Here is a 26,147-nt window from a genome sequence, read left to right as displayed (position 1 = left end):
TGTGAACCAAGTGCTGAAAAATGGAATTAGAAATGTTTTTGACCATAGCAGACTCAATGGGCCAAGGGGCCTTTTTCTGTGCTGTAGACCTCTATAACTCCACAAAAGATCATTATTAAAGCACTCAAAGATTGCTGCTTCTAAGACAGCAGCCTGAGGAACTCCTGCCGCAGTGTCTTATGGCTGAAATGATTGTCCTCCAGCAACCAATTTAATCTTCACTTGTTCTACTGATCACTGCAACCAATTATACCAGGACTCCAAGGGTATCGTTGGATACATTATTGTTCAGGAAGTACAACATGACTGCACTCTTGCCAATGCTTGACGTTACTTTAATGCTGGTTGAAAGCAGGCTGACTGAGTGGTAATTGGCTAAGTCAGACTTTTCCTAATTTTTGTGGATTATATGACTGGGCAACATAAATATGAACATAGGAACAGGAGTAGGCCGTTCATCACCTCCCCATCCCAACCGTGTCCCCCCCCCCACCCCGAAGCCTGCCCTGTCATTCAATGAGATTATGGGTGATCTGTGGCCTAACTCCATATCTGCCTTCAGCACATATCTTTTCTCCCCCGCTGAACATGCAGCCCTCCGCTCCTTCCGCTCCAATCCCAACCTCACGATAAATCCAGCAGAGAAGGGAGGCGCAGTTATAGTATGGCGCACTGACCTCTACGTTGCTGAGGCCAGGCGCCAACTCTCTGACACCTCCTCCTACTGCCCCCCGATCATGACCCCACCCCCGACCACCAAACCGTCATTTCCCAAACCATCCACAACCTCATCACCTCAGGGGACCTCCCACCCACAGCCTCCAACCTCATCGTTCCCCAACCCCGCACTGCCCGCTTCTTTCTCCTTCCCAAAATCCACAAACCTGACTGCCTTTGTCAAACCATTGTCTCCACCTGCTCCTGCCCCACCGAACTCAGCTCCAACTCTCTGGACTCCATTTTCTCCCCCTTGGTCCAGGAATTCCCTACCTATGTCCGTGTCACCCTCCACCTCGTCAGAACTTCCAATTCCCCGGTCCCCAACGTCTCATCTTTACCATGGACATCCAGTCCCTATACACCTGCATTCGCCATGCAGATGGCCTAAAGGCCCTCCGCTTCTTCCTGTCCCGCAGGCCCGAACAGTCCCCCTCCACTGACACCCTCAACCTCTTAGCCAAACTCGTCCTCACACTCAACAACTTCTCTTTCAATTCCTCCCACTTCCTACATACAAAAGGGGTGGCCATGGGCATCCGCATGGGCCCAGGTTATGCCTGCCTCTTTGTAGGATGGATGGAACAATCCCTCTTCCGTACCTACACTAGCCCTAAACCCCACCTCTTCCTCAGTTACATTGATGACTGTATCGTTGCAGCCTTGTGCTCCCACAAGGAGCTTGAACAGCTCATCCACTTCACCAACACCTTCCACCCCAACCTTAAGTTCACCTGGGCTAACTCTAACACCTCCCTCACCTTCCTCGACCTCTCTGTCTCTATCTCGGACAATCACCTCGAAACCAATAGCTATCTCAAGCCCACTGACTCCCACAGCTACCTTAGAATACACTCCTCCCATGCACCTTCCTGCAAAAATGCCATCCCCTATTCCCAATTCCTTCCCCTCCGCCACATCTGCTCCCAGGATGAGGCATTCCGCTCCTGTACATCTCAGATGTCCTCGTTTTTCAAGGACTGCAACTTCCCCACTGTAGTGGTTGAGAACGCCCTCGGCCATGTCTCCCACATTTCCTACAACTCATCCCTCACACCCCGTGCCCACAATAACTACCAAAAGAGAATTCCCCTCGTCCTCACATACCACCCCACCAACCTCCGGATCCAATGCATCATCCTCCGACACTTCCGCCATCTGCAATCCAACCCCACCACCATCGACATTTTCCCCTCCCCACCCTCATCTGCTTTCCGGAGGGACCACTCTCTCCGTGACTCCCTTGTCTGCTCCACACTCCCCTCCAACCCCACCACACCCGGCACTTTTCCCTGCAACCGCAGGAAGTGCTACACCTACCCCCAAACCTCCTCTGTCACCCCCATCCCAGGCCCCAAGATGACTTCCCCATCAAGCAGATGTTCACCTGCACATCTGCCAATGTGGTATACTGCATCTGCTGTTCCTGTTGTGGCCTCCTCTACATCGGGGAAACCAAGCGGATAGTTGGGGACTGCTTTACAGAACACCTATGTTTGGTTTGCAATAAACAACTGCACCTCCCAGTCACAAATCATTTCAACTTCCCCTCCCATTCCTCAGATGACATGCCCATCCTGGGCCTCCTACAGTGCCACAACGATGCCACCAAAGGTTGCAGGAACAGCAACTCATATTCCGCTTGGGAAACCTGCAGCCCAATGGTATCAGAATGGATTTCACCAGCTTCAAAATCTCTCCTTCCCCCATCACATCCCAAAACCAGCCCAGCTCATCCCCATCTTCCTAACCTGTTCTTCCTCTCACAGATACCCTCCTCCCACCTCAAGCCGCACCTCCATTTCCTACTCACTAACCTCTTCCCGCCCCCTTGACCTGTCCGTCCTCCCCAGCCTGATCTATCTCCTCCCTACTGCCCCTCCTACACTCACCTTTACTGGCTCCATCCCCGCCTGTTTGACCTGTCTGTCTCCTCTCTACCTATCTTCTCCTCTATCCATCTTCAATCCTCCTCCCCCTCTCTCCCTATCTGTTTCAGAACCCTCTTCCCCTTCCCCATTTCTGATGAAGGGTCTCGGCCTGAAATTTCAGCTTTCCTGCTCCTAAGATGCTGCTTGGTCTGCTATGTTCATCCAGGTCCACACCTTGTTATTTCAAAATGAACAATTGTCTAGCATTAGCTGCAGTTTGTAGAAGAGAGTTTCAAACCTCTACCACCCTCTGTATGTAGAAATGCTTTTTTACATTGCTCCTGAATGCTCTAGCCCTACCTTTTAGACTTTGACCCCTTGTTCTAGAATCCAAACCTGTGGACATAGTTTATCTTTATCTACTGTGTCTTTTCCTGTTAATATCTTGAAGATTTTGCCAAATGCAAAGCTGCACTGGAACAGGTTGGCTGGGATGCGGCTAATTCTGAAGTATATTTCCCCAGCATTACAGATGAAATACAGCCCATAATCTTTGCATTCAATTCAGTATTCCCATTCTTTAATAATAACTTTTGAAGGACTGTAACATTTTGTATGCAACCTTTAGGACAATAATTTAATTGCAAATGTGACATTGAGCTGCAATTTCACCAGTCATCAACAGACAGAGATTTATCATGTGTGCACGAGTATAATAGTATTTTTCTAAACATCCCGCTATTTGTTGACAGTCATATGCTCAACCCACCACATGCTTTACCATTTCTCTTTTTAGCAACTACATGATTCTGTTTGAGAAAAAAATTCTGAACTCTGGTTTAAAAATAAATTGTGAATCCTATATTCCAATCTTCGTCTTATTGACTCTTCAATTCTCTTTGGGATAATTTTAAATTGATACATGCTTATTATTATTTTGATGAACAGTGGGCATAATCATCCCTCACTGTTTTCTTAATATAAGCCTTAATTATTTTCAATGATTTGATCCTCCTCAGTCCAAAAAAATTGTAACTTGTCAAATTTCTTAAGACATAAGAAACAGAAGGAGGAGTGAGCCATCTGATCTCTTAAATCTACTCTGCCACCCGATAAGACAATGGATGAACTGATTATTGTCTTGATTCTGAGGTCTAGGACTACATGCTGAGGGATGCATAATAGCTTGGGACAGCTGCCACCAAGGTGCATTTGGGAAAGACCACCATCTAAGGTCTTCCAGCCAAAGTACAATGGGGAACTGTTCAGCTATCAGACCCACCCAGGGCCTCAAATATATGTAAATAGTATCTTGCACAGTGATGCTATGGGTTTGTTTATTAGAACTGTCAGAAAAGTAAAACTCCAATGTTTGTTTGTTCTATTTATGCAAAATCTGTATTTTGCTCTCGTGACTATATATGTATGCACAGACCTTATATGAGTAAAGTGTATTTTTGAAATTTAAAAATTGAGATAATCCTCAACTCCCTTGTCAAAGGAATATCTAATTCAACCTGGAATATAGAGTCATAAAACACAAAACAAACCCTTCAGTTCCACTCATCCATACTGACCAGGTTTCCTAAACTGAGCTAGTACCATTTGCCTGCATTTTGGCCCATATCCCTCCAAACCTTCCTATCCATGTACCTGTCCAAATGTCTTTTAATTGTCGTAATTGTATTTGCTTCTACCACTTCCTCTGGCAGCTCATTCCACCTTCGGGGTTACCTTGGCCTGCTGCTTGCTGACCAGATTTTGAAGGGGCCCAGTGCATCGGTGCTGTCTTTTTCAAGGTCTATGTACCTTCTTGGGAGGGTCAGGAGATCAGGGTTGTACATATGGATTGTAACAACCTGACTCCTCTGTATGGGGAGAATGAATAAATGGTGTGGCAGACAGGATGAAGAGCAGACCCTCATCTCCTTTCTCCTTGACTACCTCCAGGAAACACTCACATTTCTTAATGCTCCTGAAGTCATGTTGAAGTAGCCCCCAGAGGAACTCCTACTGACAGAAAACATCTGCTTAGAAATTGCAGCAACCTAGGAAGACTCTCTTCACAAAGAACATCCAATTGACTGGCAATCTTTCCTCTACCTTCTTCACAGTTACCTGACTGAATTGCAAACCCCTTGGCCTGGGGTACAGGCACTATCAGAGGCCATGGCTTTGGTTGGCTGGTCACTGAATTGATGTTAGGCCAAAAACAGCATAAAGATCCATCGATTTCAGCTCAGTTCAGCCGACAATCCTCAAGGATATGCTCACATGACCATCCAATGATCTCAAGATCTTCTGATCTTGAGGGTTCTCAGCCCATGCTTTAGATCAAGGTATCTCCTATGGACTGACTGATTGTTTATCTCCTTCACTGTCAGGACAGATTACCTGACGGTGCTGGGAATATGGCTTGGAAGGGACAGGTCATAGGCAAAATCTTGGGAGGAGCATATCGCTAAGGTGAGGCAGAAACTGAGCATTGGGGAGTACCACTTTCTCTGGATTACAGATAAAAATCTGGTCATCAGGTGCAAGGCACTCTCTCTTGTTGTTGTCCGTGGCATAGGTCTGGCCCATACCATGAACCAGTAGCGTTGCAGTCAGCCAAACCATCTTCCACTTCATCTGGAGGTCTGAGGTGGACCGTGTCCGCAGGAATACCCATGTATAAAACTCTAGATATGGGGGGGTGCGGTAGGAACATACCCAATTCCTCCCTCATCCTGATGGCTACCTTTGTGTGTGGCTGCATCAAGTTTTGCTTAGATCTTTGGTATGCAAAGACCAAGTGGGTCATTATGTACTGAGGTTCTACCTGTCCCTGATGTTGTGAAGGATGGCACTGGCCTCGTTGTAGTGGAATGCTCCAAATAGTTGGATTGTTCCATATCACCAGTCCTTCTTGGGTAAATTTGCAGACAGAAGCACCTTTGACCACAAATCCATTAGTATGTGATCAGTACATAGCATCCTTGAGACCCTACAGGAAAAGGAAAAGGTAGATCCTATCACATGGATCCTTGAGCAGACTGTCAAAGTCATTTGGCAGAGTGCCTCATTCCAGAAGTTTCCAACAAGCACCAAGGCATCACTTGGTTGGTGGTAAGAAGGGCACTACCCTTGAGGTCCTTCATGTACATCCAGTCTGTACCGAAGTATGTTACCCTCAAATCTGCTGCAGGGGTATAGAGACTGTTGCATTTCTTCTGGAATGCCTTTGCAAAGTAAGTCAGGCAAAAAATGCAGTGGTTTTTGTTGAGGTTCATCCTGACTCCCTCTGTGAGAAAGCACTCTGTGCTTTGCGGTCTGTTCCTCAGGATGCACACTGCGACAAACATCGAATGCAACTGGAGGACCATCAACTCGATGGAAAACACTCTTTGGTCTTCCCAAAACGTGTTGGTTTTCCTGAACAAGGAGCTGACCTCAATCAAGTGTTGCAGACTGGCACATTCCAAAGTTCAGGACTACGTGCTGAGGAACTTGACTAAAGCTTGGGACAGCTGCTATCAAGGAACAGTGGGGAAAGAAGACCATCTGAGGCCTTCCTCCTGAAGTAAAATGGGTCTCTGTTATTGGACCCTCCTAGTGCCTCAAATATATGTAAATATAATTCTGCACAAGAAAGAAATGCATTGGGTTTGTTTTATTGGATTGAATCAAACTCCAATGTTTCTTTGTTCCTTCATATGCTACTACACAGAACCAAACTGCGTTTGTGACTGTGTATGTATGTGTGTGATATATAAGAAGATATTTTCATGAATAAAGTATATTTTTTAAATAAAGAAAAGTTGTCCATAAGGCTGACCATCCCTGATCATGCAGTCACACGATTAACCTGATTCTTTGTAATAGACAAAGGCCGGCTGAAAACAAATGTATAAAAGTTTATGTTTTTCCTTTGTTCATTGAAAAACTTCTGACCCCCAGAGGTTCCTTCCCACTCTGTAATCTCAATAAATTCTTTGGTGCTGGAAGTGGACTTCGGATACAGACTGATTTATTTAGTCACTCCACCCCAACAAATCTGAACCCTGGAACATTGAGCTACCAGTCCTATCTTTCCCTCAGCCATATTTCTGTAATATCTATGATATCTCAATCCCATATTCCCATCCATTCTGCATTCATCTGCCTTACCTATAAGGCCTCTTGCATTGAAATAAATGAATCAGTCTTCCCTCATTCCCTCTATGTTCTTGCCTGCCTTGTCTATTTAACTTACTGTCTTTAACTTGTGTACCAGCCTCAGCGTTCACTCTGGTCTCACTACTGCTTAGGGGCCCATCCCCTGCCAGGCTAGTTTAAACCCTCCCAGGTAGATTTAGCAAATCTCCCGCCAGGATACTGGACCCCCTGCAGTTCAGATGCAATTCATCCCTTTGCATGGGTCACTTTTGCCCCAGAAGAGATCCTAATGATCCAAAAATCTGTATCCCTGCCTCCTGCACCACATGCATCTGGCCTATCCTCCCATTCCTACTCTCACTAGCAGGGGATGGTTCTGATCCATTGATCTCTGGGTTAGAGGTCACGCATACTCTTGCTACACCACTGTGCCGGCATATATTGAATATATTCAATGGCTCCGTCTTTATTGTCAAATTTCTCCCAAAGACTAATGATCCTCTGTGAAAAATTTCTTCTCATCTTGCTCATTATATTAAGGAAAAGGCCACAATTGAATAACCTGAGAACACTTATTCTGTGTAGACAATCACACACATTAACCTTTGTCTATTATGCACCTCTACCACAGAATTTAAATTGTATTTTTATGCCCCATTTAACCTCCCAACCTAACTAAGAAAAATGAACATGAAAATTTTTATATGAAATATGGTTTATTGTTTTTAATTATTGTATATATGAATCATATTTACAGAAAGTAAAACAAAGCAAAATAGTATCCATATCACCACTTCAGTCATATATAGAATCTTTCTTGTGTACATAACATCTAGATGTTTCTGTTTCACTTCAGAACCACACTGAGGCTTGATAGAGATTGTCAGATGGTAGGAAGGTGATCAAACCGTTGCTGACGAACCTGCTTTCTGGGATCTGGTGCTGGTGACCCATTATTACCAGGGAGCTGAGGCAAAAGCTGATGTTAAGAATGAAAAAAACTAATAAATATACAACAAAAGTGTGCCCAGACTAGGTTTTTAAACCAATTTCTTCCCACCACCCTTCCACCAGAAGGCAGAAAAAGGTGGTGAAAATGGAAATACCACTGAATTCACATCGAGCATAACATTAATATCTGCAATTCAGGCAACAAGGCCTCAATGAAATCAGACAGGGATTTACCTATAATACAATAGTCAGAGCTCAACAGTATAATTACTATTGTTAAATACAAATACTTAAATAATTATTGTTCAATATTCTTAACGTTCATATTAAATCAAATGGATTGCTTCTTTTCTTTAACCTAATGTGCTGAGTCAAGAGATCTGAGGAAGGTCACTGGATCCGAGACATTAATTCTGATTTCTCTCCACAGATGCTGCCAGGCCTGCTGAGTTTTTCCAGCAATTTCTGTTTTCGTTTGAGGTTGAATATGGCATGGATGTGAACAACATACAGCTGTATCTCACCGCCACCCAATCCTAACCCTTTAATCTATATTGTTAGCCTATTTGTATGACTTCCAGCCCTGTGCATATTAAATTTCTTTCTCTGGAATAACCAAAGTGATGACTTTGGTTTCCACTACAAAATTTGTGCCCCTGTTGTTGACTCTATTCCTGTCTGATAAAATCTGCTAGCAAGCTCAGCATCCTTTTTGGCATTGAACTAAGCTTCTGAGATCACATCACCTCCATCATAACAGTTATTTTGAAACTGTCTGCCTCCATCTTTATCTTGATCTATCTACTAATGAAAGAATGTTATCTGTCACCTCCAGATTCGGATCTCCCATCTGTCAGAGATGGGTCTGAAGGGGTTAATATGAAGGAATGCCACAAGCTCCACTCATTATGAAGATTTCATATGGACTTGTGGGCAGAGCAGCTTATATTTTCAAAGGAGTGAGATCTAACATTCAGTTCTCTCCAAAATCCCTGTTGCAATGTTTATCATATCAATGCAACCTGTGGTTAGATCCTAACAAACAATAAATTATATCTTGCTAACTGCAACAAGCTGGACAAGGAAATAGTTTGCCTTGCCTACTTTAAAGCAAGCAGGCCATGTATTTCCTGTGTTTATATAGAATGGTAGCAGCAACCTTCATTATGAGCAGCAGATCAAACAGTATCTTAAACTGGCATTGACATACAAATGTTAAGCAGCAGAACTGATTTGATTTAACTGACCCACATTACAATACGAGGAGTATCATGAAATCTTCAGACTCAGCCTTAAATTGCCTGCCTATATGGCAGTCAGCAGCAAAGTAGACTGAAGTTTCCAAAACTCCACAGAATAAACCCCATAGCAATCTTCCACAAGGAAGAATACTTGAGTGAACGATAAAAGCATTTCAGAACTGGTGGGGGACTCACATCAATAGTAGAATTAACAAAGCCCTGGAGAAGAACTAGTAACTTCAAAGTAGCTAAGGTTGCTGTGGAAACCGTTCTGAATCAGAGATCAATAGTAAGCAGAAACAATCAGAGGCTCCATGAGCAAAACTTAAAATTTCAGACAGGCCAGGGAAATTATACAAAAGCACAGTAATCTCAGCTAAAAAGCAAAAAAATTTTAAAAATGACTTACAGCTCAAATCAAGAGCTGCCACCTTAGCAAGCAGCCATCGTAACACAGCTATAGAATCTGAAGTATACAGCCACAAAGGAAATATTAATCCAAGTTTGCAGACCCAGAGAAATTATGAAGTAAATTAAAAGCCTAAACTGACCTGGTCTAAGGAAGAAAAGGAATTTGGAGGATTTTATTCAGGTCACAGAAGAGGTTGGAGAACACAAGAGTCATGAAAAAGGAGGGAATCGTTTACTTAAACCACTAGAATTGGGAAACATTCAGTGGGTAAAGTGAGAATTGTTTATAACAGCCAGAGGCAGCAGATTCTCTCAGCAGCAAAGCTGAGAGAAAGGTAGTAATTCTTCATTTCACCTGTAAACAGTAGGGCATACAAATGAAGAACAAGAATAGGCCACTAGGCCGTTTGAACCAGCTCCGCTATTCATGATCACAGCTGATCTGATTTTAATCTCAATTCTACATTCCTGCATGACCCTAATAACTTTTCAATCACTTGGTAATCAAGAATCTATCTACATCTGCCATAAATCTATTTAAAGATTCTGCATCCACTTTCTTTTGAGGGAGGATATTCCAAAGTCTCACAATCCTCAAAGATTTTTCCCCTACAATCCGCAAAGATTTTTTTCCCTAACCTCGGCCTTAAATGGGCCACATTCCAGGCACTCATTCCAGGTACTAGTCTAGTAAACCTTCTCTGCACTGCTTACAACACATTAATATTCTTTTATAAGTATGGTGATCAATACCATACACAGTACACCAGATACAATCTCACCAATGTCATGTATAACTGAAGCATAGTCTTTCTAATCCTGCACTTAATTTCCCTTGCAATAAATGATGACATTCTGTTAGCCTTCTTGATTATTTGCTGCATCTGTATATTAACCTTCTGTGATCCATACATTAAGGCACCCAGATCTCTACTGATCTCGAGAGTTCTGTGACCTCTCACTATTGAGATAAATAAGCCTTTTCTTCTATTCTTTCTTTCAAAACGGACAATCCAATTCCAACAGCAAAATCCATTTGACAGAGCCTTGTCTGCTCACCGAACCCTTTATAGGCTTCTAATGGCCTCTTTACAACTTACTTTCCTCCTACTTTTTGGCCATCAGCAAATTTAGCTACCATACTTTAGGTCCTTTTATCCAAATCATTTACATAAATTGTAAAGAGTTGAGGACCCAGCACTGACTGCTGTGACATATCACTCATGTTGTCAGTCTAGAAAAGACCCATTTATTCCTAATCTCTGCTTCCTGTAAGCCAGCCAATCTTCTATCCATGCCAGAGTTAGCAACATGTAAGTGGGGAGTTCCTGAACTAAGGGAGAAAAGACAGAGTCAAGATAAGCAGAGATGAGTTCAGTGGGGCAGGAACAGGCAGAGACAATGGATTGACCAGAGCAGTCAGGTTTGTTGATTTTGGGAAGGAGATAGAACAAGGCAGTGCAGAGTTGGGCGACAACGAGGCTGGAGGCTGTGGAAGGGAGGTTATGTAGGTTGGGAGTTCCTGGACCGTGGGAGAAAGACAGTCAAGACAAGCGGAGATGAGTTCAGTGGGGTAGGAGCAGGCAGAGACAATGGGCAAACCTTATGTAGGTGGAGTATTCACCATCACCCCAGACCTCCCTCTCACTGAGGACAATGGTCAGTCCTCAGCAATGGGCTGATCTTCATTCCCCGTGCCCACACATCAATGAATTCTGTACAGGTTTGTGTGCTGAACTCTTTTTCTGCCACCTCTGCCTCTGCACCTATTTCTTTGACTGGGAGTCTAACCCACCTTCTGCCAACCCCTTCTCTCACCTCCAACAAACCTCATCCTCCTGGACAGCACCCCACAGCCTCCTACCCTCCCTCGACCTCTTCATCTCCAACTGCCATCGCGACATCAATCGCCTTAATCTTTTTATCCTCTCACTTATTCCAAATTCTCCCCAGTGGAATGTGCAGTCCTCCGCTCCAACCCCAATCTCACTAAGAAACCTGTGGATAACAGGGGCACAGTAGTGGTATGGCATACTGAGCTCTACGTTATGGAGGCCAGGCACCAACTCTCTGACACCTCCTCCTATCACCCCCTCAATTATGACCCCACCCCGATCACCAAACCATCATCTCTCAGACTATTCATAGCCAAATCACCTCAGGTGACCTCCCAACCACAGCCTTCAACCTCATTTGTTTCCCACCCCTGCACTGGTTCTACCTCCTTCCCAAAATCAATGAAACTGACTGCCCCAATGACTCTGCAGATGCTGGAGAATCCAAGATAATAAAATGTGAAGCTGGATGAACACAGCAGGCCAAGCAGCATCTCAGGAGCACAAAAGCTGACATTTCGGGCCTAGACCCTTCATCAGAGAGGGGGATGGGGTGAGGGTTCTGGAATAAATAGGGAGAGAGGGGGAGGCGGACCGAAGATGGAGAGAAAAGAAGATAGGTGGAGAGGAGAGTATAGGTGAGGAGGTAGGGAGGGGATAGGTCAGTCCAGGGAAGACGGACAGGTCAAGGAGGTGGGATGAGGTTAGTAGGTAGGAAATGGAGGTGCGGCTTAGGGTGGGAGGAAGGGATGGGTGAGAGGAAGAACAGGTTAGGGAGGCAGAGATAGGCTGGGCTGGTTTTGGGATGCAGTGGGTGGAGGGGAAGAGCTGGGCTGGTTGTGTGGTGCAGTGGGGGGAGGGGACAAGCTGGGCTGGTTTTGGGATGCGGTGGGGGAAGGGGAGATTTTGAAGCTGGTGAAGTCCACATTGATACCATTGGGCTGCAGGGTTCCCAGGCGGAATATGAGTTGCTGTTCCTGCAATCTTCGGGTGGCATCATTGTGCCCCATTGACGCTGCCTGTTCCTGGCACTCCGAACTCATCACTACTTACCTTGACTTTGACTTTTCCCCCAGATCTAGGAAATCCCCACCTAAGTATCTCTCTATTTATTTCCCAGCTCCCTTCCCCCTCCCCAGTCAATAGACAATAGACAATAGGTGCTGGAGTAGGCCATTCAGCCCTTTGAACCAGCACCACCATTCATTATGATCATGGCTGATCATCCACAATCAGTATCCTGTTCCTGCCTTATCCCCATAACCCTTGATTCCTCTATCTTTAAGAGCTCTATCTATCTCTTTCTTAAAAGCATCCAGAGAGTTGGCCTCCACTGCCTTCTGGGGCAGAGCAAGTTAAAGGGTTTCAACCCAAAACATTGACTCGCCTGCTCCTCTGATGCTGCCTGAGTTCCTGTGCTCCTCTAGCTCCACACTGTATTGATTTCTATCCATGCTAATATATTACCTCCAACATTATGAACTTGTAATTTTTGCAATACATTTTGACATGGCACCTGGAAATATCAATACAACACACCACGGATTCCTCTTTATCTACAACACAAGTTACTTCTTCAAAGAACTCCAATATATTAGTTAAACATGATTACCCTTTAACAAAACTTTGTGACTGTCAGATTATCTTGAACTTATTCAGTGCCCTGTTATAACATCTTTATTAATAGCTTCTAACATTTACCCAATGACAGATGTTAAGTTGTTTGGCTTGTAGTTTTACACTTTCTACCTCCCTTACTTTTTAAATAAATGAGTTAAATTAACTATTTTCCAATCTAAAGGAGCTTTCCCTAAATCTAATGAGTTTTAAGTTACAAAATGCATCAACTATCTCACAAGCTACTTTGTAAAATCCTAGGATGAATCCATTAGAACCCAGGGACTTTTCAACTCACCACCCCAACAGGTCAGTCAGTATTAGTTCCCTGGTACAGGTAGTTCTGCTATAGCGTGCGTTCCATTAACGTAAATTGGCCACAACACAATTGATGAATAGTGGATGCTGTTTGGGTAAAGCAAACCTTCTGCTGAACAGGTATAACAATTTTCTATAGCTATTTCCCTACAATGCAATTTTCTACAACGGTTTTCAATAGTGTGACATCACGAAAGAATGCAACTATCACATTATAGGAGAACTACCTGTAATTGTAATTACCTTGAATTCCTCCATTCCTTTCCATTTCTAATTTACAGCAATTTGCAGGATTTTACTTGTAACCTGTCTAGTGATGGCCAATGCAAAATATCGGTTTAATTCATCTGCCCTCACTTAATCCTCCATTACTAACTCCCCAGTCTCATTTTTTAACCAATACTCACTGTGTTAACTCTTTTCTTTTTTAAACATCTGAAAAAACTTTTCCTAAATGTTTTTACATTTTCAGTTAATTTTTTTTATACTCTCTCCTTATTAATCTTTTTGTAATTTTTTTATGTTCTGTTCAATCTTCTAACCTGTCACCTCTCTTTACTCAATTATATGTCTTTTTGAATTTGATGCTATCTTTGAGTTTTGTAATTTAGCCATGCGTGGAAGCTCCATCCCTTAGAATTTTTCTTGTTTGTTGGAATGTAATCCTGAAATATCCCCTTAAATATGTGCCACTGAAACTCCGGTGACCTATTCTTAACCAAAACACTTTTGTTAGTTCTGCTTTAATGTCTTCATAATTGTCCTTGTTTAAATCTAAGATAATAGTCTTAGACCCACATTGGTCTCCCCTTAATTGTATGCAAAATTCAGTCATATTATGGTTACTGCTACCCAGAGGCACTTTCAAAATGAGGTCAGTAATTAATCCTATCTTGTTGGTCAAAACCAGATCTAGTTTTGTCTGCCCTATGGCTGGAGCCATAGCATGCTGGTCTAAAAAATTATCCCAAAAATACCAACTAAACCACTCATGATTTTGACTATTTCTATCAAATCTCCTCTCAACTTTCCCCTGGAAGGAAAATTATCCTGACTTCTCCAATCTGTCTACTTAACTGAGGTTCCTCATCCCTGAGATTTTTAACATGATCTCTTTCCACTTGTATTCTCTGCACTCTATTAAAAACGCCAAGTATACTGCGATTAATAATCTCTCGATTTTTCCTGCCAACTTCAATGATTTATGCACGGAGATACCCAGGTCCCCCTGTGCCTGCACCTCCTTTAGAATTATACCCTTTATTTCATAATGTCTATATTCTTTCCACCAAAACAAATCACTTCACATTTCCCTTAATGAATTTCATGTGCAAATTGACAGCCCACTTCACCAACTTGTCAACGTGATTTTGAAATTTTACACTATCCTCCTAAGTTCAAAATACTTCCAAATTCTATATCATCTGTAACTGTTGACTTTATGCCCTGACTCCAAGCTCTGGGTCATTATACAGATCAGGAAAAACAAGTGTCCCAACCGTGCGCCTTGGGGAACTCCACTAGAAATCTACCTCCAGTCTGAAACACTGAAAATTACTCTCATGTCTCCCATTTAGCTAATTTCATATTCATGTTGCTTCTATCCCTTTTATTCCACATGCCACATGTGCAGTGCTGTTGTACAGTATCAAATGGTTTTTGGTTGACTATGCATACCATGTCAACAGCATTACTTCTAGCAATCTTCTTTTGTTACTTCTTCAGAAACTACAAGTTGGTTCAAAACTATTTGCTCTTAACAAATGCATGCTGGCTTTCCTTAATCAACACACTTGCTCAAGTGCCTACTAATTTTGTATCCTGAATGATTTTTTTCTTCAAGCTCCCTAACAATTGAAGTTAAAGTGATTAGAATGTAGTTTCTGGATTTATCTTTACACCATTTTTTGAGCAATGGTGCAATATTTGTAGTACTCCAGTTCTCTAGTATCTACCTGCCATCCCCAACCCCAAAATCTTAGGAATACTGAACAATCATATCCAGTGCCTCCACAATTTTCCACACTCATTTCTTACAGTATTAATACATCTCATTTGGTTCTAGTGTCAAATCCAAAATCTTCTACTAATTGATTTTAAACCCTGAATTACCTCCTGTTTCACCACGGCCTTTGCGGTATCTGCTTCCTACATTCAGGACAGATGCAAAACATTTATTTAATACCTTGGCTACAGCCTGCCTCCAGGCTTTTTTGGTCCCAAAACAGCCTCACTCATCCTTTCGCCACCCTTTTACCAATTATGTAGCTAAAGAAAACTTTGGGATTCGCTTTTATGTTACCCTCCAGTCTCTTTTCACACTCTCTCTTATCATCTCTGGTTTGCTTTTTTCAATTCCCCCTAGCCAGACAGGTTCTGCCCTTGATCCCACTAGAACAACCTCACTCCAGCACTGCAAATCTTGATGATCAGTATCACCATCCAACCCCTTTCTTCCTTTAATTCTTTGTTTCCTGAACAACTGGTATGCAGAAATATTTAATCTGTTATAGCTGCAAAGTGCGATAACTTTATGGATGAACCTTATAAGGACATTTTTTTTTAAATCAGGAGAAACTATTCATCCCTGAAGGCTGCCCCACCATTCTATAAGATCATAAATGATCTGCCCAGGTTTCAACTGCTCTTTCATGCAAGCTCGTCATAGCACTCAACTCTTCAATACCACAAAAAAATCTATCTGCTTCTTTTCATTCTTTCAGCAATCAAGCCTCTACAACTACTTGCAGTAGGGAATTCCCATCACTCACTACCCTCTAAGAGAAGAAATTCCTTTGTATCTCAGTTTTAAATGAGTGCATCTTTCTCTATAACTATGTTCCTTATGTCAAAATTCCCCTGCTAGTGGAGAGATTGTCTCACCATCTACCCGGTCAAGATCCCTCAGAATCTTGTATACTTCAATAAGATCACTTTTCATTGCTCTAAACACTAATGAACAAAGATCTAATCTGTTTAGCCAGTCTTAACAAGCCAACCCTTTCTTCCCAGGAAACAGTCTGGTGAATCTCTTTTGAACTTCCTTTGATATCCTTTCCTAAATATGGGATCAAAATTGTACAACACTCCAGACGCAGCCTTACCAACAAGACTTGCAAAAAGACATTCTATTTTTAAACTTCAACCCTCTTACAATAAAGGCTTAAAATACCATTTGCAATTACTTGCTATATTTGAATACTAACTTTTTGTGTTTCATGCATAATAACACCAAGATCCTTCTGGATTGCACATTTTTGGAGTCTCTTTTCATTTAAATAATAGTTTACTTTTTGATTCTTTCTATCAAAGTGCAAGACTTCATATTTTCCTATCTTAAATTCCATTTTCCAAATTTTTGCCCACTCACGCAACCCATCTAAATCCCCTTCGACATTTATTATGTCCTCATCACATAATGCCCTCCCAGCTACTTTTATATCATCAGAAAATTTGGATACATTACACTCTGCTCTTTTCTCTACAATTTAATATAAATAGTAAATAACTGAGGAACTGATCCTTGTGGCATCCATTAGTTACTTCTTTCCAACCACAAAAAGACCTGTAATCCCATCCATCTGTCTTCTGTGTTTAAACTACTCCTGAATCATGCTAATACATTAACCCAACATGCTGAGCTCCTATCTTTGTGCAATAACTTTTTATGTGGCATCTTATCGAATGCTTTCTGGTATCCAAATACATAACATCTGCAAACATAATTCCCCTTTACAAAACCATGTTGACTCTTTTGTATTAAGCTTTTCTAAATGCCATGCTATTTCTTCCTTAATAATAAATTCTAGCATTTTCTAACAACCGATGTTTGTCTGTCAGGCCTTGCTGACTATGTTCCCACATTAATTATAGCCCGTTGGATGAGGAGGTAAAAGGTTACTGATACCATGTGAAATCATGTGCAACATGTCAAGGCATTCAAGGGGTAGAAGAGAAAAAAAAATTTAAAAACCAAACATATGAATTAGCAGCCTTTCCTTTGATAGCCTTTTAACCCTTCAAGCCTGCTCCGTCATTCAGTAAGATCATGGCTAGTCTGTGTTCTGAATTTCCACTCTCAATGTTTATTTTTATTCTTCCTGCCAAAGGGAACAACTTTACAGTTTCCATTACAGTACTCTATTTGCTTGATTTGGCCCACTCACTTAACCTATATGTATGCATCTTTTTAACATCTTCACAACACACTTTCCAAATTGTGTTTGTTTTGTCTGCACATTTGGCTACCATGCCTACAATTCCCACATCTAAGTCATTTATATAAATTGTAAAAAGTTAATGGCCAAGCACAGATGCTGCGGGTACCTACTTGTTACATGTTACCAATGTGAACCAGACCCATTTTGCATAATCCTGTTTTCTGTCAGCGTATCAATCTTCCTCCTTGCTAGTATATTACCCTGTATCATGAGATCCTACTTTGCACAATAATGTTTTATGTGGAATTTTGTTAAATGCCTTCTAGAAGGCCAAATACAATACATCAGCAAGCTATCCACTATTCACAGAGCACGCTACTCCTTCAAAGAACAGGTCCTCTCCTTTACCAAGTCATGCTGACTCATCACAATCAGTTTTTCCCAAGTGGTGACCTCCTTAATGATCGATTCTAAGAGCTTACCCACAACAGATGTAAAGTTTAACTATCCTATTGTTTCCTGCTGACTGTGTTACTCCCTTCCTGAATAGAGTGGTTATATTTTTTTTTCATTCCACTGGAATTCTTCCAGAATCTGATGAATTTTGGAAATGAACACATACCATAACTAAATGAATAATGTTTTAAGATATATGTAGAGCTTCAATGCATTGGTAAAAAGCTTTTAATATGTATATTTGTGGAAACTAAATTGACAAGGCAGGAGTTTGGGGGATTAAATCTCTGAGACAGCAAGATCTCTTTTGCAAGTTTGAAAATGTGCAAGTTTCAAAAGACAGTGAATACACAAAAGTGTTTGTCTGCATCATATATTAATCTGCAGAGATGTTTTGGTTCTTTTTAACTTCAATATTTGATAATAAGGTGCATGCACTCTCAGCCCTCTCTGCAATTGCCTGTTCATGTAATTTCTTCCACCATGGTGGCTGCAAGCCAACTTAATGCCAGCATAGATTAATACTGCAACATTAACCAAATAGCCAATTGTCACTCTTTAAAGTATATTTTTCTTCTTGTCATTTGGAATTTAACATGTGGAAGGCCACAGATCATGAAGCAAGCTTTCTTTACTCCATTGGCATCAGGCCATTGCAAACAGGGAAGCAACTTAGGGATAAACAATAAGCTATTTACAATATGCACATGGAATAAGTCTATGTGTTACACTGGGCTAGGCCTTTGTCTCTCTGCTCCCCCTTTCCATCAGCCTTCCATCCATCAACAACACTCTTTTTCCTAAAGGGAGTCTATTCAACTGCTCCTGTGCCTTTCTCACTGACTCCATTGGCTTGTTGAGGTCCCAGCACACAGCACAGCTCCCTTGACCATCACTTGCTGTTCAAGGTCTAGTTGCAATCTGATTTATTGGGTATTTGTTAGAAAATCAGTTCCTGCTACTTTAACAACATAATTACATGAACATGATATCTCTGAAAGTCTGGGTTCGATAATAAGAATGAATTAATACCTATGTTTTAACCATTCTCCAAGCACTGGGCTTGCATATAAAGATATTTCATGACCAATAGTTAATGTGGCTGATCACGGTGTGATAAGCTTTATAAAATCAGTAACAAGTTGAGAAGGTGATGTGCAGTGATTCATGAAATGCTTAACTTAGTTGATAGATAACAGGGCTCTTACTCTTAACATCATGGTTTTAAGCCCTACATTGCAACACTGATTTTTTTTAAAGATATTTTGTTCAAAATGTTAATATTGACTTTTATTAATTCAATAAAAGATTAAAAGTTGAAAGTCTGAGACAGAGCTGAGATCCAGCAACCATTTGTTATTGATTTTTAAATAAGTTTCTTACTTCTACTGCATTCTTATATTGCCTGATGGTACCAAATCAATAAAAGCCACTTTCTTTTTATTGCAGTTTACCACTGTTGTGATCAGTTTACCTTGAGCATTCTTCCTTTTCATAAATCTGATTATGCATTAACAAATCAAGGTGATGAGTTAGCTTGATCTTCATTGTGTCATCATGGTGTATAAATTTAATGCCATTTCTCCACTTCCTATTTCTTTTCATTCCATATTTGTTTTGCATTTTAAATTGGGTTAAAGCAGCTCATCAGTACCTGCTGTCTTTTTCGATTCCGGCCATCAAGCCATTGTCTGGATTTTTCATTTTCATCTCGATATAAATCAAAGTATGCATTTTCAAGCAAGTCTTCACAGCTGCATCTGTCCTCTGGATCCATTTTCAAACAACTCTGAATTAAAATGGACTCAAAGAATCATTTATTATAAGAATACATACTTTGAGAAAAATAAAACTTTCAAAGGAAGCAAAATATTGATAAGTACTATATATTCTACTGAAGAAAACAGATAATTCTCACCTTCATGAATGTCAAAGCATGAGGGTTTAGGTTTGGAAACTTATCTTCTAGGGGTTCCTAAAAACAGATTTTTTTTGTAATGTGTAAGAATTGATCAGAAATAAGAAAAACATTTTTCAGCAAACTCTTAATATTTATATGTGTACTTTAAAAGTATCCAAATAATGATGATTACCAAAATAAAATGTTGATTAAAATCTGTTGCAATTTCCATTAACTCAATGTCAAATTCTAGATTAAAGCACCTCAGGTGCAATACCTCAAATAAAAGCTAATGTTCTTCCCTTTCTTTCTCAAGAATGCTGAATCAAGCTGCAATGTTGTTCCACATAAATTGAAACTAATTGTAACAACTTAGTGATTGCAACCAGCCAGGTCTGACCCAAAAATGCTGGCACTCATAGTTACCAGCACTCTTGCTTCTCAGTGACAAAACTGAGAGTTTAAATTCCTCTCCAAAATCTTAGCACTAAAGTTAGGCTTCTACTCATGTATAATACCAAAGGAATTTTCATTGTCAGAAAAACAGTCTTTTGGATAGGACTTTGTACGAAATAAAGACCCTTAATAAATAATTTCTTCAATGATAGAATAAAACTGTCACTGAATTAACTGGCACAGAATTAATTATTTCTCTCTTATAAAGCATAAACAATTCTAAGGAGTCAAGAACCAAGTCACAAAAGAGGTCACAAAGATTGTGGCCCCTGTATCGAGGTCACTGGGCTACACTGCATTCTTGAGCTGATATCAGAGTCTTCTGGTGGCCTGGCCACTTTTATGTAGGCAAATGTTTGGAAAGAGCTAGGATGGGACTCTCAACGTGAAGTAAACTAAAAATCTGACCTTGAGGTAGATCATTGACGAGGGGGTGGGATAGTGTTGAGCTTAAAACGGTATCTCCAAATTAGTTAAGGGTTAATTGGACATCATAACAAGCAATTGAAGCAAAGTGGAAAAATACAAAAAAATAGGCTGAGTATAAAAAGTAGCCTGTTTTGGCTGAGAGGTAACTGCATAACCTTGATCGTCTGTGGGAACCATTCTTTTAGTAGTCAAACTGGAATCATACTGAGATGTTTTCAACTTGTTTTCTACACAATGGAATATCTGGAAAGGTACTGAAAGTACTACAAAATGAGGATGCAGCACATTACAGGAATAGTATTAACATCAAGGATTTTGTCCCACTTATGAGACTTCTCCATCGAACCAGGGTCATGAGACCAGGGCCATGGATCTTCACCATTGGACAGGGGTTCATGAGACCAGTGCCATGAAATCTGTGATGGAGCTCTAAATGCCAGCTGTCCAAAGTCCCCAGCATGAAGACAAGGCAGTGAGTCTCACTAATTTTTTCTTGCATAAAATAGTTTAAGCTAATAGATTCACTTATTAGTTTGCATCCATCCATACATATTCAAAGTGGTTTAATCTAACAGATTTGCTCATTAGTTTGTATATATAGAATCATAGAATCCCTATAGGGTGGAAAGAGGCCATTCAGTTCATCAGTTCTACACCAACCTTCTGAAGAGCATTCCACCGAGGCCCAGACCCCACCCCTCTCCCCATAACGATACATCTACCATGGCTGATTCACCAAACCTGAACATTTCTGGACATTATGAGCAATTTAGCATGGCCAATCCACCTAAACAGCATACCTTTGGACTGTGCGAGGAAATCAGAGCACCCAGCAGAAACCCATGCAGACAAGCAAGAATGTGAAACTCCACATTGAGAGTCACCCCAGGCTGGAATCAAGCCTAGTTCACTGGGGCTGTGAGGTACTGTGCCATCGTGTCACCTTCATGCTTCTGAACCAGAGGGAAAAGACCTCTTTGAGGCTCAACACAACCTGAGAGCTAATTCTGTCAGCCATTATTGACCCTGGTTTATCTAATCCACAAGTTTGTAGCTTCCAATCACATTATGGGATACCTCTTGTTTTACAAAAACAAACAAGTTTAAAGTTTGTTTTGTCTGAACCTAGGAGAACTCAAAAAGGTGCACAGGGAGAAACAAAAGACCAGTCAGCTTTAGATGATTACTTCTTCCACATAGTCATTGATTCCAACTCAGCCATTCAAATGCCTTCCACTGAGCATGTACAATTCCACCCCATCATTCCTAATGGCGAATCTGGCTGAAAAGAGAGACCTGCTGCTAAAGCTTTTTATCTTACGCTCATCACAACAAATGCAAGAATGCCAAATTTCAAACATCCACAACAATCTGTACCACAGCAGAAATTGCTTAGCAAGTAAACTTCAACTGGCCAAGACATTGCCATGGAGAAAACAATGGAGGTAACTGTAGGTGCCCTGTGCAATTCAAGAAAAGGACAATGCTTGAACCTATTTGTAGACAAGGGGTTCCTGGGAATGAATGCATGTTGTTGCTAACAATCCTGTTTCAGCCACAATAGGAGAGCACTTGATTTCATAACTTCCCAATATCACAAGCAGCTACTTCACTTTGAAATATACTTTGCTGACAGTGAAATGCTTTGGAGCTTCACAAGGTTGTGCAAGTTGCGATGTAAACCCAAGTTCTTTCTAGCATTGCCCTTATCTCATCCAACTGATGTCTCAATCCCCATGTTCAGCTAATTCTGACTATTTGCGCATCCCTGATTTTAATCACTCCATCAGCAGAAGCTGTCAAACGTCTAAGCTCTTTACCGCAACCCCCACCCAAAATAAAACATCTGTGCCTTTCTCTACTTCTTCATTTCCCTTTAACATACTTCTTAAAAATGTCCATCTTTGGCCAAGCATTTGGTAATCCAACTCTATATCTCATCTGTGTTTCAGTATTAAATTTTCATTTTTAATACTTTTGAAGTGCTTTGGCAAGCTTTGTGGCATTAAAAGCATCAAATAAATCAAGTTGTTGTCAGGACCATGAATGCACTGACAAATGATTACAGATACGTTTACATCACAGATGATATTAAATAGATTACGGTAATATATTAACTATATATTGAAAGACACATGTCTTTTTTAATCATTTTGATCGGACCTTAAAGACTTCAGATACTTTCCCATTAGATATGTTCAGGCTAAAAATACAGGTGGTCATCCTGTTATCTTGGGTACCTGTCTTCTGTTAATTGATTTGAAGGTTTTGAACAAGAGATTTATGTATATAAACTGAAATAGGAATCCATTGTAAAGAATGAGATTTCTAAGTATTTGGAAGTATATGGTAAAACAGGGCAAAGTCAACATGGTTTCATCAAGGGAAGGTCATGCCTGACAAATCTGCTAGAATTCTTTGAGGAAGTAACAAGCAGCATAGCCCAAGGACAGCCAATGGATGTTATCTACATGGACTTCAAGAAGGTCTTTGACAAGGTGCCACACAGGAGGCTGCTGAGTAAGATAAGAGCCCATAGTGTTAGAGGTAAGGTGCTAGCATGGATAGAAGATTGGCTGTCTGGCAGAAAGCAGAGAGTGGGGATAAAAGGGTCTTTCTCATGATGGCAGCCAGTGACAAGTGGTGTTCTGCAAGGGTCAGTGTTGGGACTACAACTTGTCACTCCATATATTAATGATCTAGATGAAGGAACTGTGGGCATTCTGGCTACGTTTGCAGATTATACAAAGATAGGTAGAGGGATAGGTAATATTGAGGAGGTGGGGAGGCTGCAGAAGGATTTGGACAGGTTAGGAGAGTGGGCAAAGAAGTGGCAGATGGAGTACAACATGGGAAAGTGTGAGGTCATGCACTTGGTAAGAAGAATAAAAGCATGGACTATTTTCTAAATGGGGAGAAAATTCAGAAGTCTGAAGTGCAAAGAGACTTGGGAGTTCGAGTCGAGGATTCTCTCAAGGTAAACTTGCAGGTTGAGTCAGTAGTCATAAAGGCATTTATTTTGAGAGGACTTGAATATAAAAGCAGGGATATACTACTGAGGCTTTATAAGGCTCTGATCAGGCCACATTTGAAGTATTGTGTACAGTTTTGGGCCCCATATCTCAGGAAGGATATACTGGCCCTGGAGCGGGATCAGAGGAGATTCACGAGAATGGTCCCAAGAATGGAAAGCTTAACATATGACGAACATTTGAGGATTCTGAGACAATACTCATTGAAGTTAAGAAGGATGAGGAGGGATCTAATTGAAACTTACTGAATACTGAAAGGCCTGGATAGAGTGGATGTGGGGAAGATGCTTCCATTGGTAGGAGCGACTGGCATCTGAGGGTACAGCCCTAAAGTAAAGGGAAGACCTTTTAGAATGGAATTAAGGAGAAAATTCTTCAGCCAGAGAGTAGTGGATCTATGGAATTCACTGCCACAGAAAGCTGTAGAGGTCAGGTCATTAAGTACATTTAAGACTGAGATAGATATGTTCTTGATTATCAAGGGGATCAAGGGTTATGGGGAGAAAGAAGGAGAATGGGGTTGAGGAACTTTTCAGCCATGGTTGAATGATGGAGCAGGCTTGAAGGGCCAAATGACCTAATTTCTGCCCCTATGGTTATGGTCTTAAACTAGATTTTTAAAAAGCACCAAGAGATAGTTTGGCTGGTGGTCAGAAAAACCCTCCATGTCAGATCCTGCTCATATGTGAAGTAGTGGGGTTAGACCACCATTCACCTCCTTGTGGAATGCGCCTTTGCAAAGAAGGTCTTAACAGAGATACAATGGTTTTTACCACAGTTTATCCTGAGCAATTCTGTGACATAGGACTCTATGTTATATGAACTGTTCCAGGGACACACACTGAGGCAGATGTCAATGGCACCTGGAGGACCATTAATTTGGTGAAAGATGGTCTTTTGTCTGTCTGAAACATACTGGCCTTCCAGTGTAAGTAATTGCCTTTGAGTGAGTGTTGCAGGCTGGCAGATTTCAAGGTCCAGCACTAAAGTTTGCAGAAACCTTTGCATTGGCATAATGGGAAAAGGTCACTGCTTAGGACCAATCTACATACTACGCCATGGGGCTAGGAACTGTAATACACCTCATGCTGGGGCCTCACAAAGAATGTATATTGTAAGTTGACAACATTGAAAATGTTTGAGGCACATCATAGTGAAACATGCATATCTATTGTACTTACTGAAAACTGCAATTTGAAAGTTTTGCCCTCAGGCTGCATCCCTGATGTGGTTTACGTTTCTAAATATGAAAATTTGGGAGGAGAATATCGCAAAAGTGAGGCGGAAACAGGGCTTATGAGAGCATCATTCCATCTCCATTGCAGGTAAAAACCTGGTCATCAGGTCTTGCCTATTTCTCCAACCCGTGCCTTTGCAGTCACCCAAGCTATCTTGCATTGCATCTGGAGGTCAAAGATAGGACTTGTTTGCAGTGACACAATCTACAAAGCTTTAGATAAATAGAGTAACATATCCAATATAACGTTCATCCTGATGACATGTGTGTGGCTGCATAAAGCACACATCAAGTGTCTCTACATTCTGAGGTTCTACCAGTCCGCAGTGTTGCGAAGAATGGAACTAGCCTTGGTGCCCCAGAATGCTCCAAGTAGTTGAACCATTCCATATTATCTGTCCTTCGTAGAAAGGTTTGTAAAGGAAACACCTTTGACCACATGTGTGTCAAGAAGTGATCAGTACAAAACATCATTAAGACCCTGCAGAAAAATGAGAGCATGAATCCAAGATAATAAAATGTGAGGCTGGATGAACACAGCAGGCCCAGCAGCATCTCGGGAGCACAAAAGCTGACATTTCGGGCCTAGACCCTTCATCAGAGAGGGGGATGGGGTGAGGGTTCTGGAATAAATAGGGAGAGAGGGGGAGTCGGACCGAAGATGGAGAGAAAAGAAAATAGGTGGAGAGGAGAGTATAGGTGAGGAGGTAGGGAGGGGATAGGTCAGTCCAGGGAAGACGGACAGGTCAAGGAGGTGAGATGAGGTTGGTAGGTAGGAGATGGAGGTGCGGCTTGGGGTGGGAGGAAGGGATGGGTGAGAGGAAGAACAGGTTAGGGAGGCAGAGACAGGCTGGGCTGGTTTTGGGAAGCAGTGGGTGGAGGGGAAGAGCTGGGCTGGTTGTGTGGTGCAGTGGGGGGAGGGGATGCACTGGGCTGGCTTTGGGATGCGGTGGGGGAAGGCGAGATTTTGAAGGTGGTGAAGTCCAAATTGATACCATTGGGCTGCAGGGTTCCCAAGCGGAATATGAGTTGCTGTTCCTGCAACCTTCGGGTGGCATCATTGTAGCACTGCAGGAGGCCCATGGAGGACACGTCATCTAAAGAATGGGAGGGGGAGTGGAAATGGTTTGCGACTGGGAGGTGCAGTTGTTTATTGCGAACCGAGCGGAGGTGTTCTGCAAAGCGGTCCCCAAGCCTCCGCTTGGTTTCCCCAATGTAGAGGAAGCCACACCGGGTACAATGGATACAGTATACCACATTGGCAGATGTGCAGGTGAACCTCTGCTTAATGTGGAAAGTCATCTTGGGGCCTGAGATGGGGTAAGGGAGGAGGTATGGGGGCAAGTGTAGCATTTCCTGCGTTTGCAGGGGAAGGTGCT

At 41.7% G+C, this 26,147-nt stretch overlaps 1 protein-coding gene across 1 annotated transcript in view; it reads right to left on the bottom strand.

Annotated features, from left to right (window-relative positions):
• Nucleotides 1-7,594: 7,594 nt before the first annotated feature.
• The window catches only part of LOC125454850 (cyclin-dependent kinase-like 4), a 132,636-nt gene continuing 114,083 nt past the window's right edge, over nt 7,595-26,147 (bottom strand). Inside the window, exons 8-10 of the mRNA XM_059648407.1 lie at nt 19,633-19,689; nt 19,369-19,503; nt 7,595-7,704 (exon numbers count right to left, since the gene is read on the bottom strand). Of these exons, the coding sequence (XP_059504390.1) occupies nt 7,609-7,704; nt 19,369-19,503; nt 19,633-19,689 (288 nt within the window). The 3' untranslated portion in view covers nt 7,595-7,608. The remainder of the gene's footprint in view (nt 7,705-19,368; nt 19,504-19,632; nt 19,690-26,147) is intronic.

Source organism: Stegostoma tigrinum, chromosome 9 (assembly GCF_030684315.1).
Source record: "Stegostoma tigrinum isolate sSteTig4 chromosome 9, sSteTig4.hap1, whole genome shotgun sequence".
In the NCBI taxonomy this organism is placed as follows: domain Eukaryota; kingdom Metazoa; phylum Chordata; class Chondrichthyes; order Orectolobiformes; family Stegostomatidae; genus Stegostoma; species Stegostoma tigrinum.
This window is presented reverse-complemented; position numbering and strand designations above follow the sequence as displayed.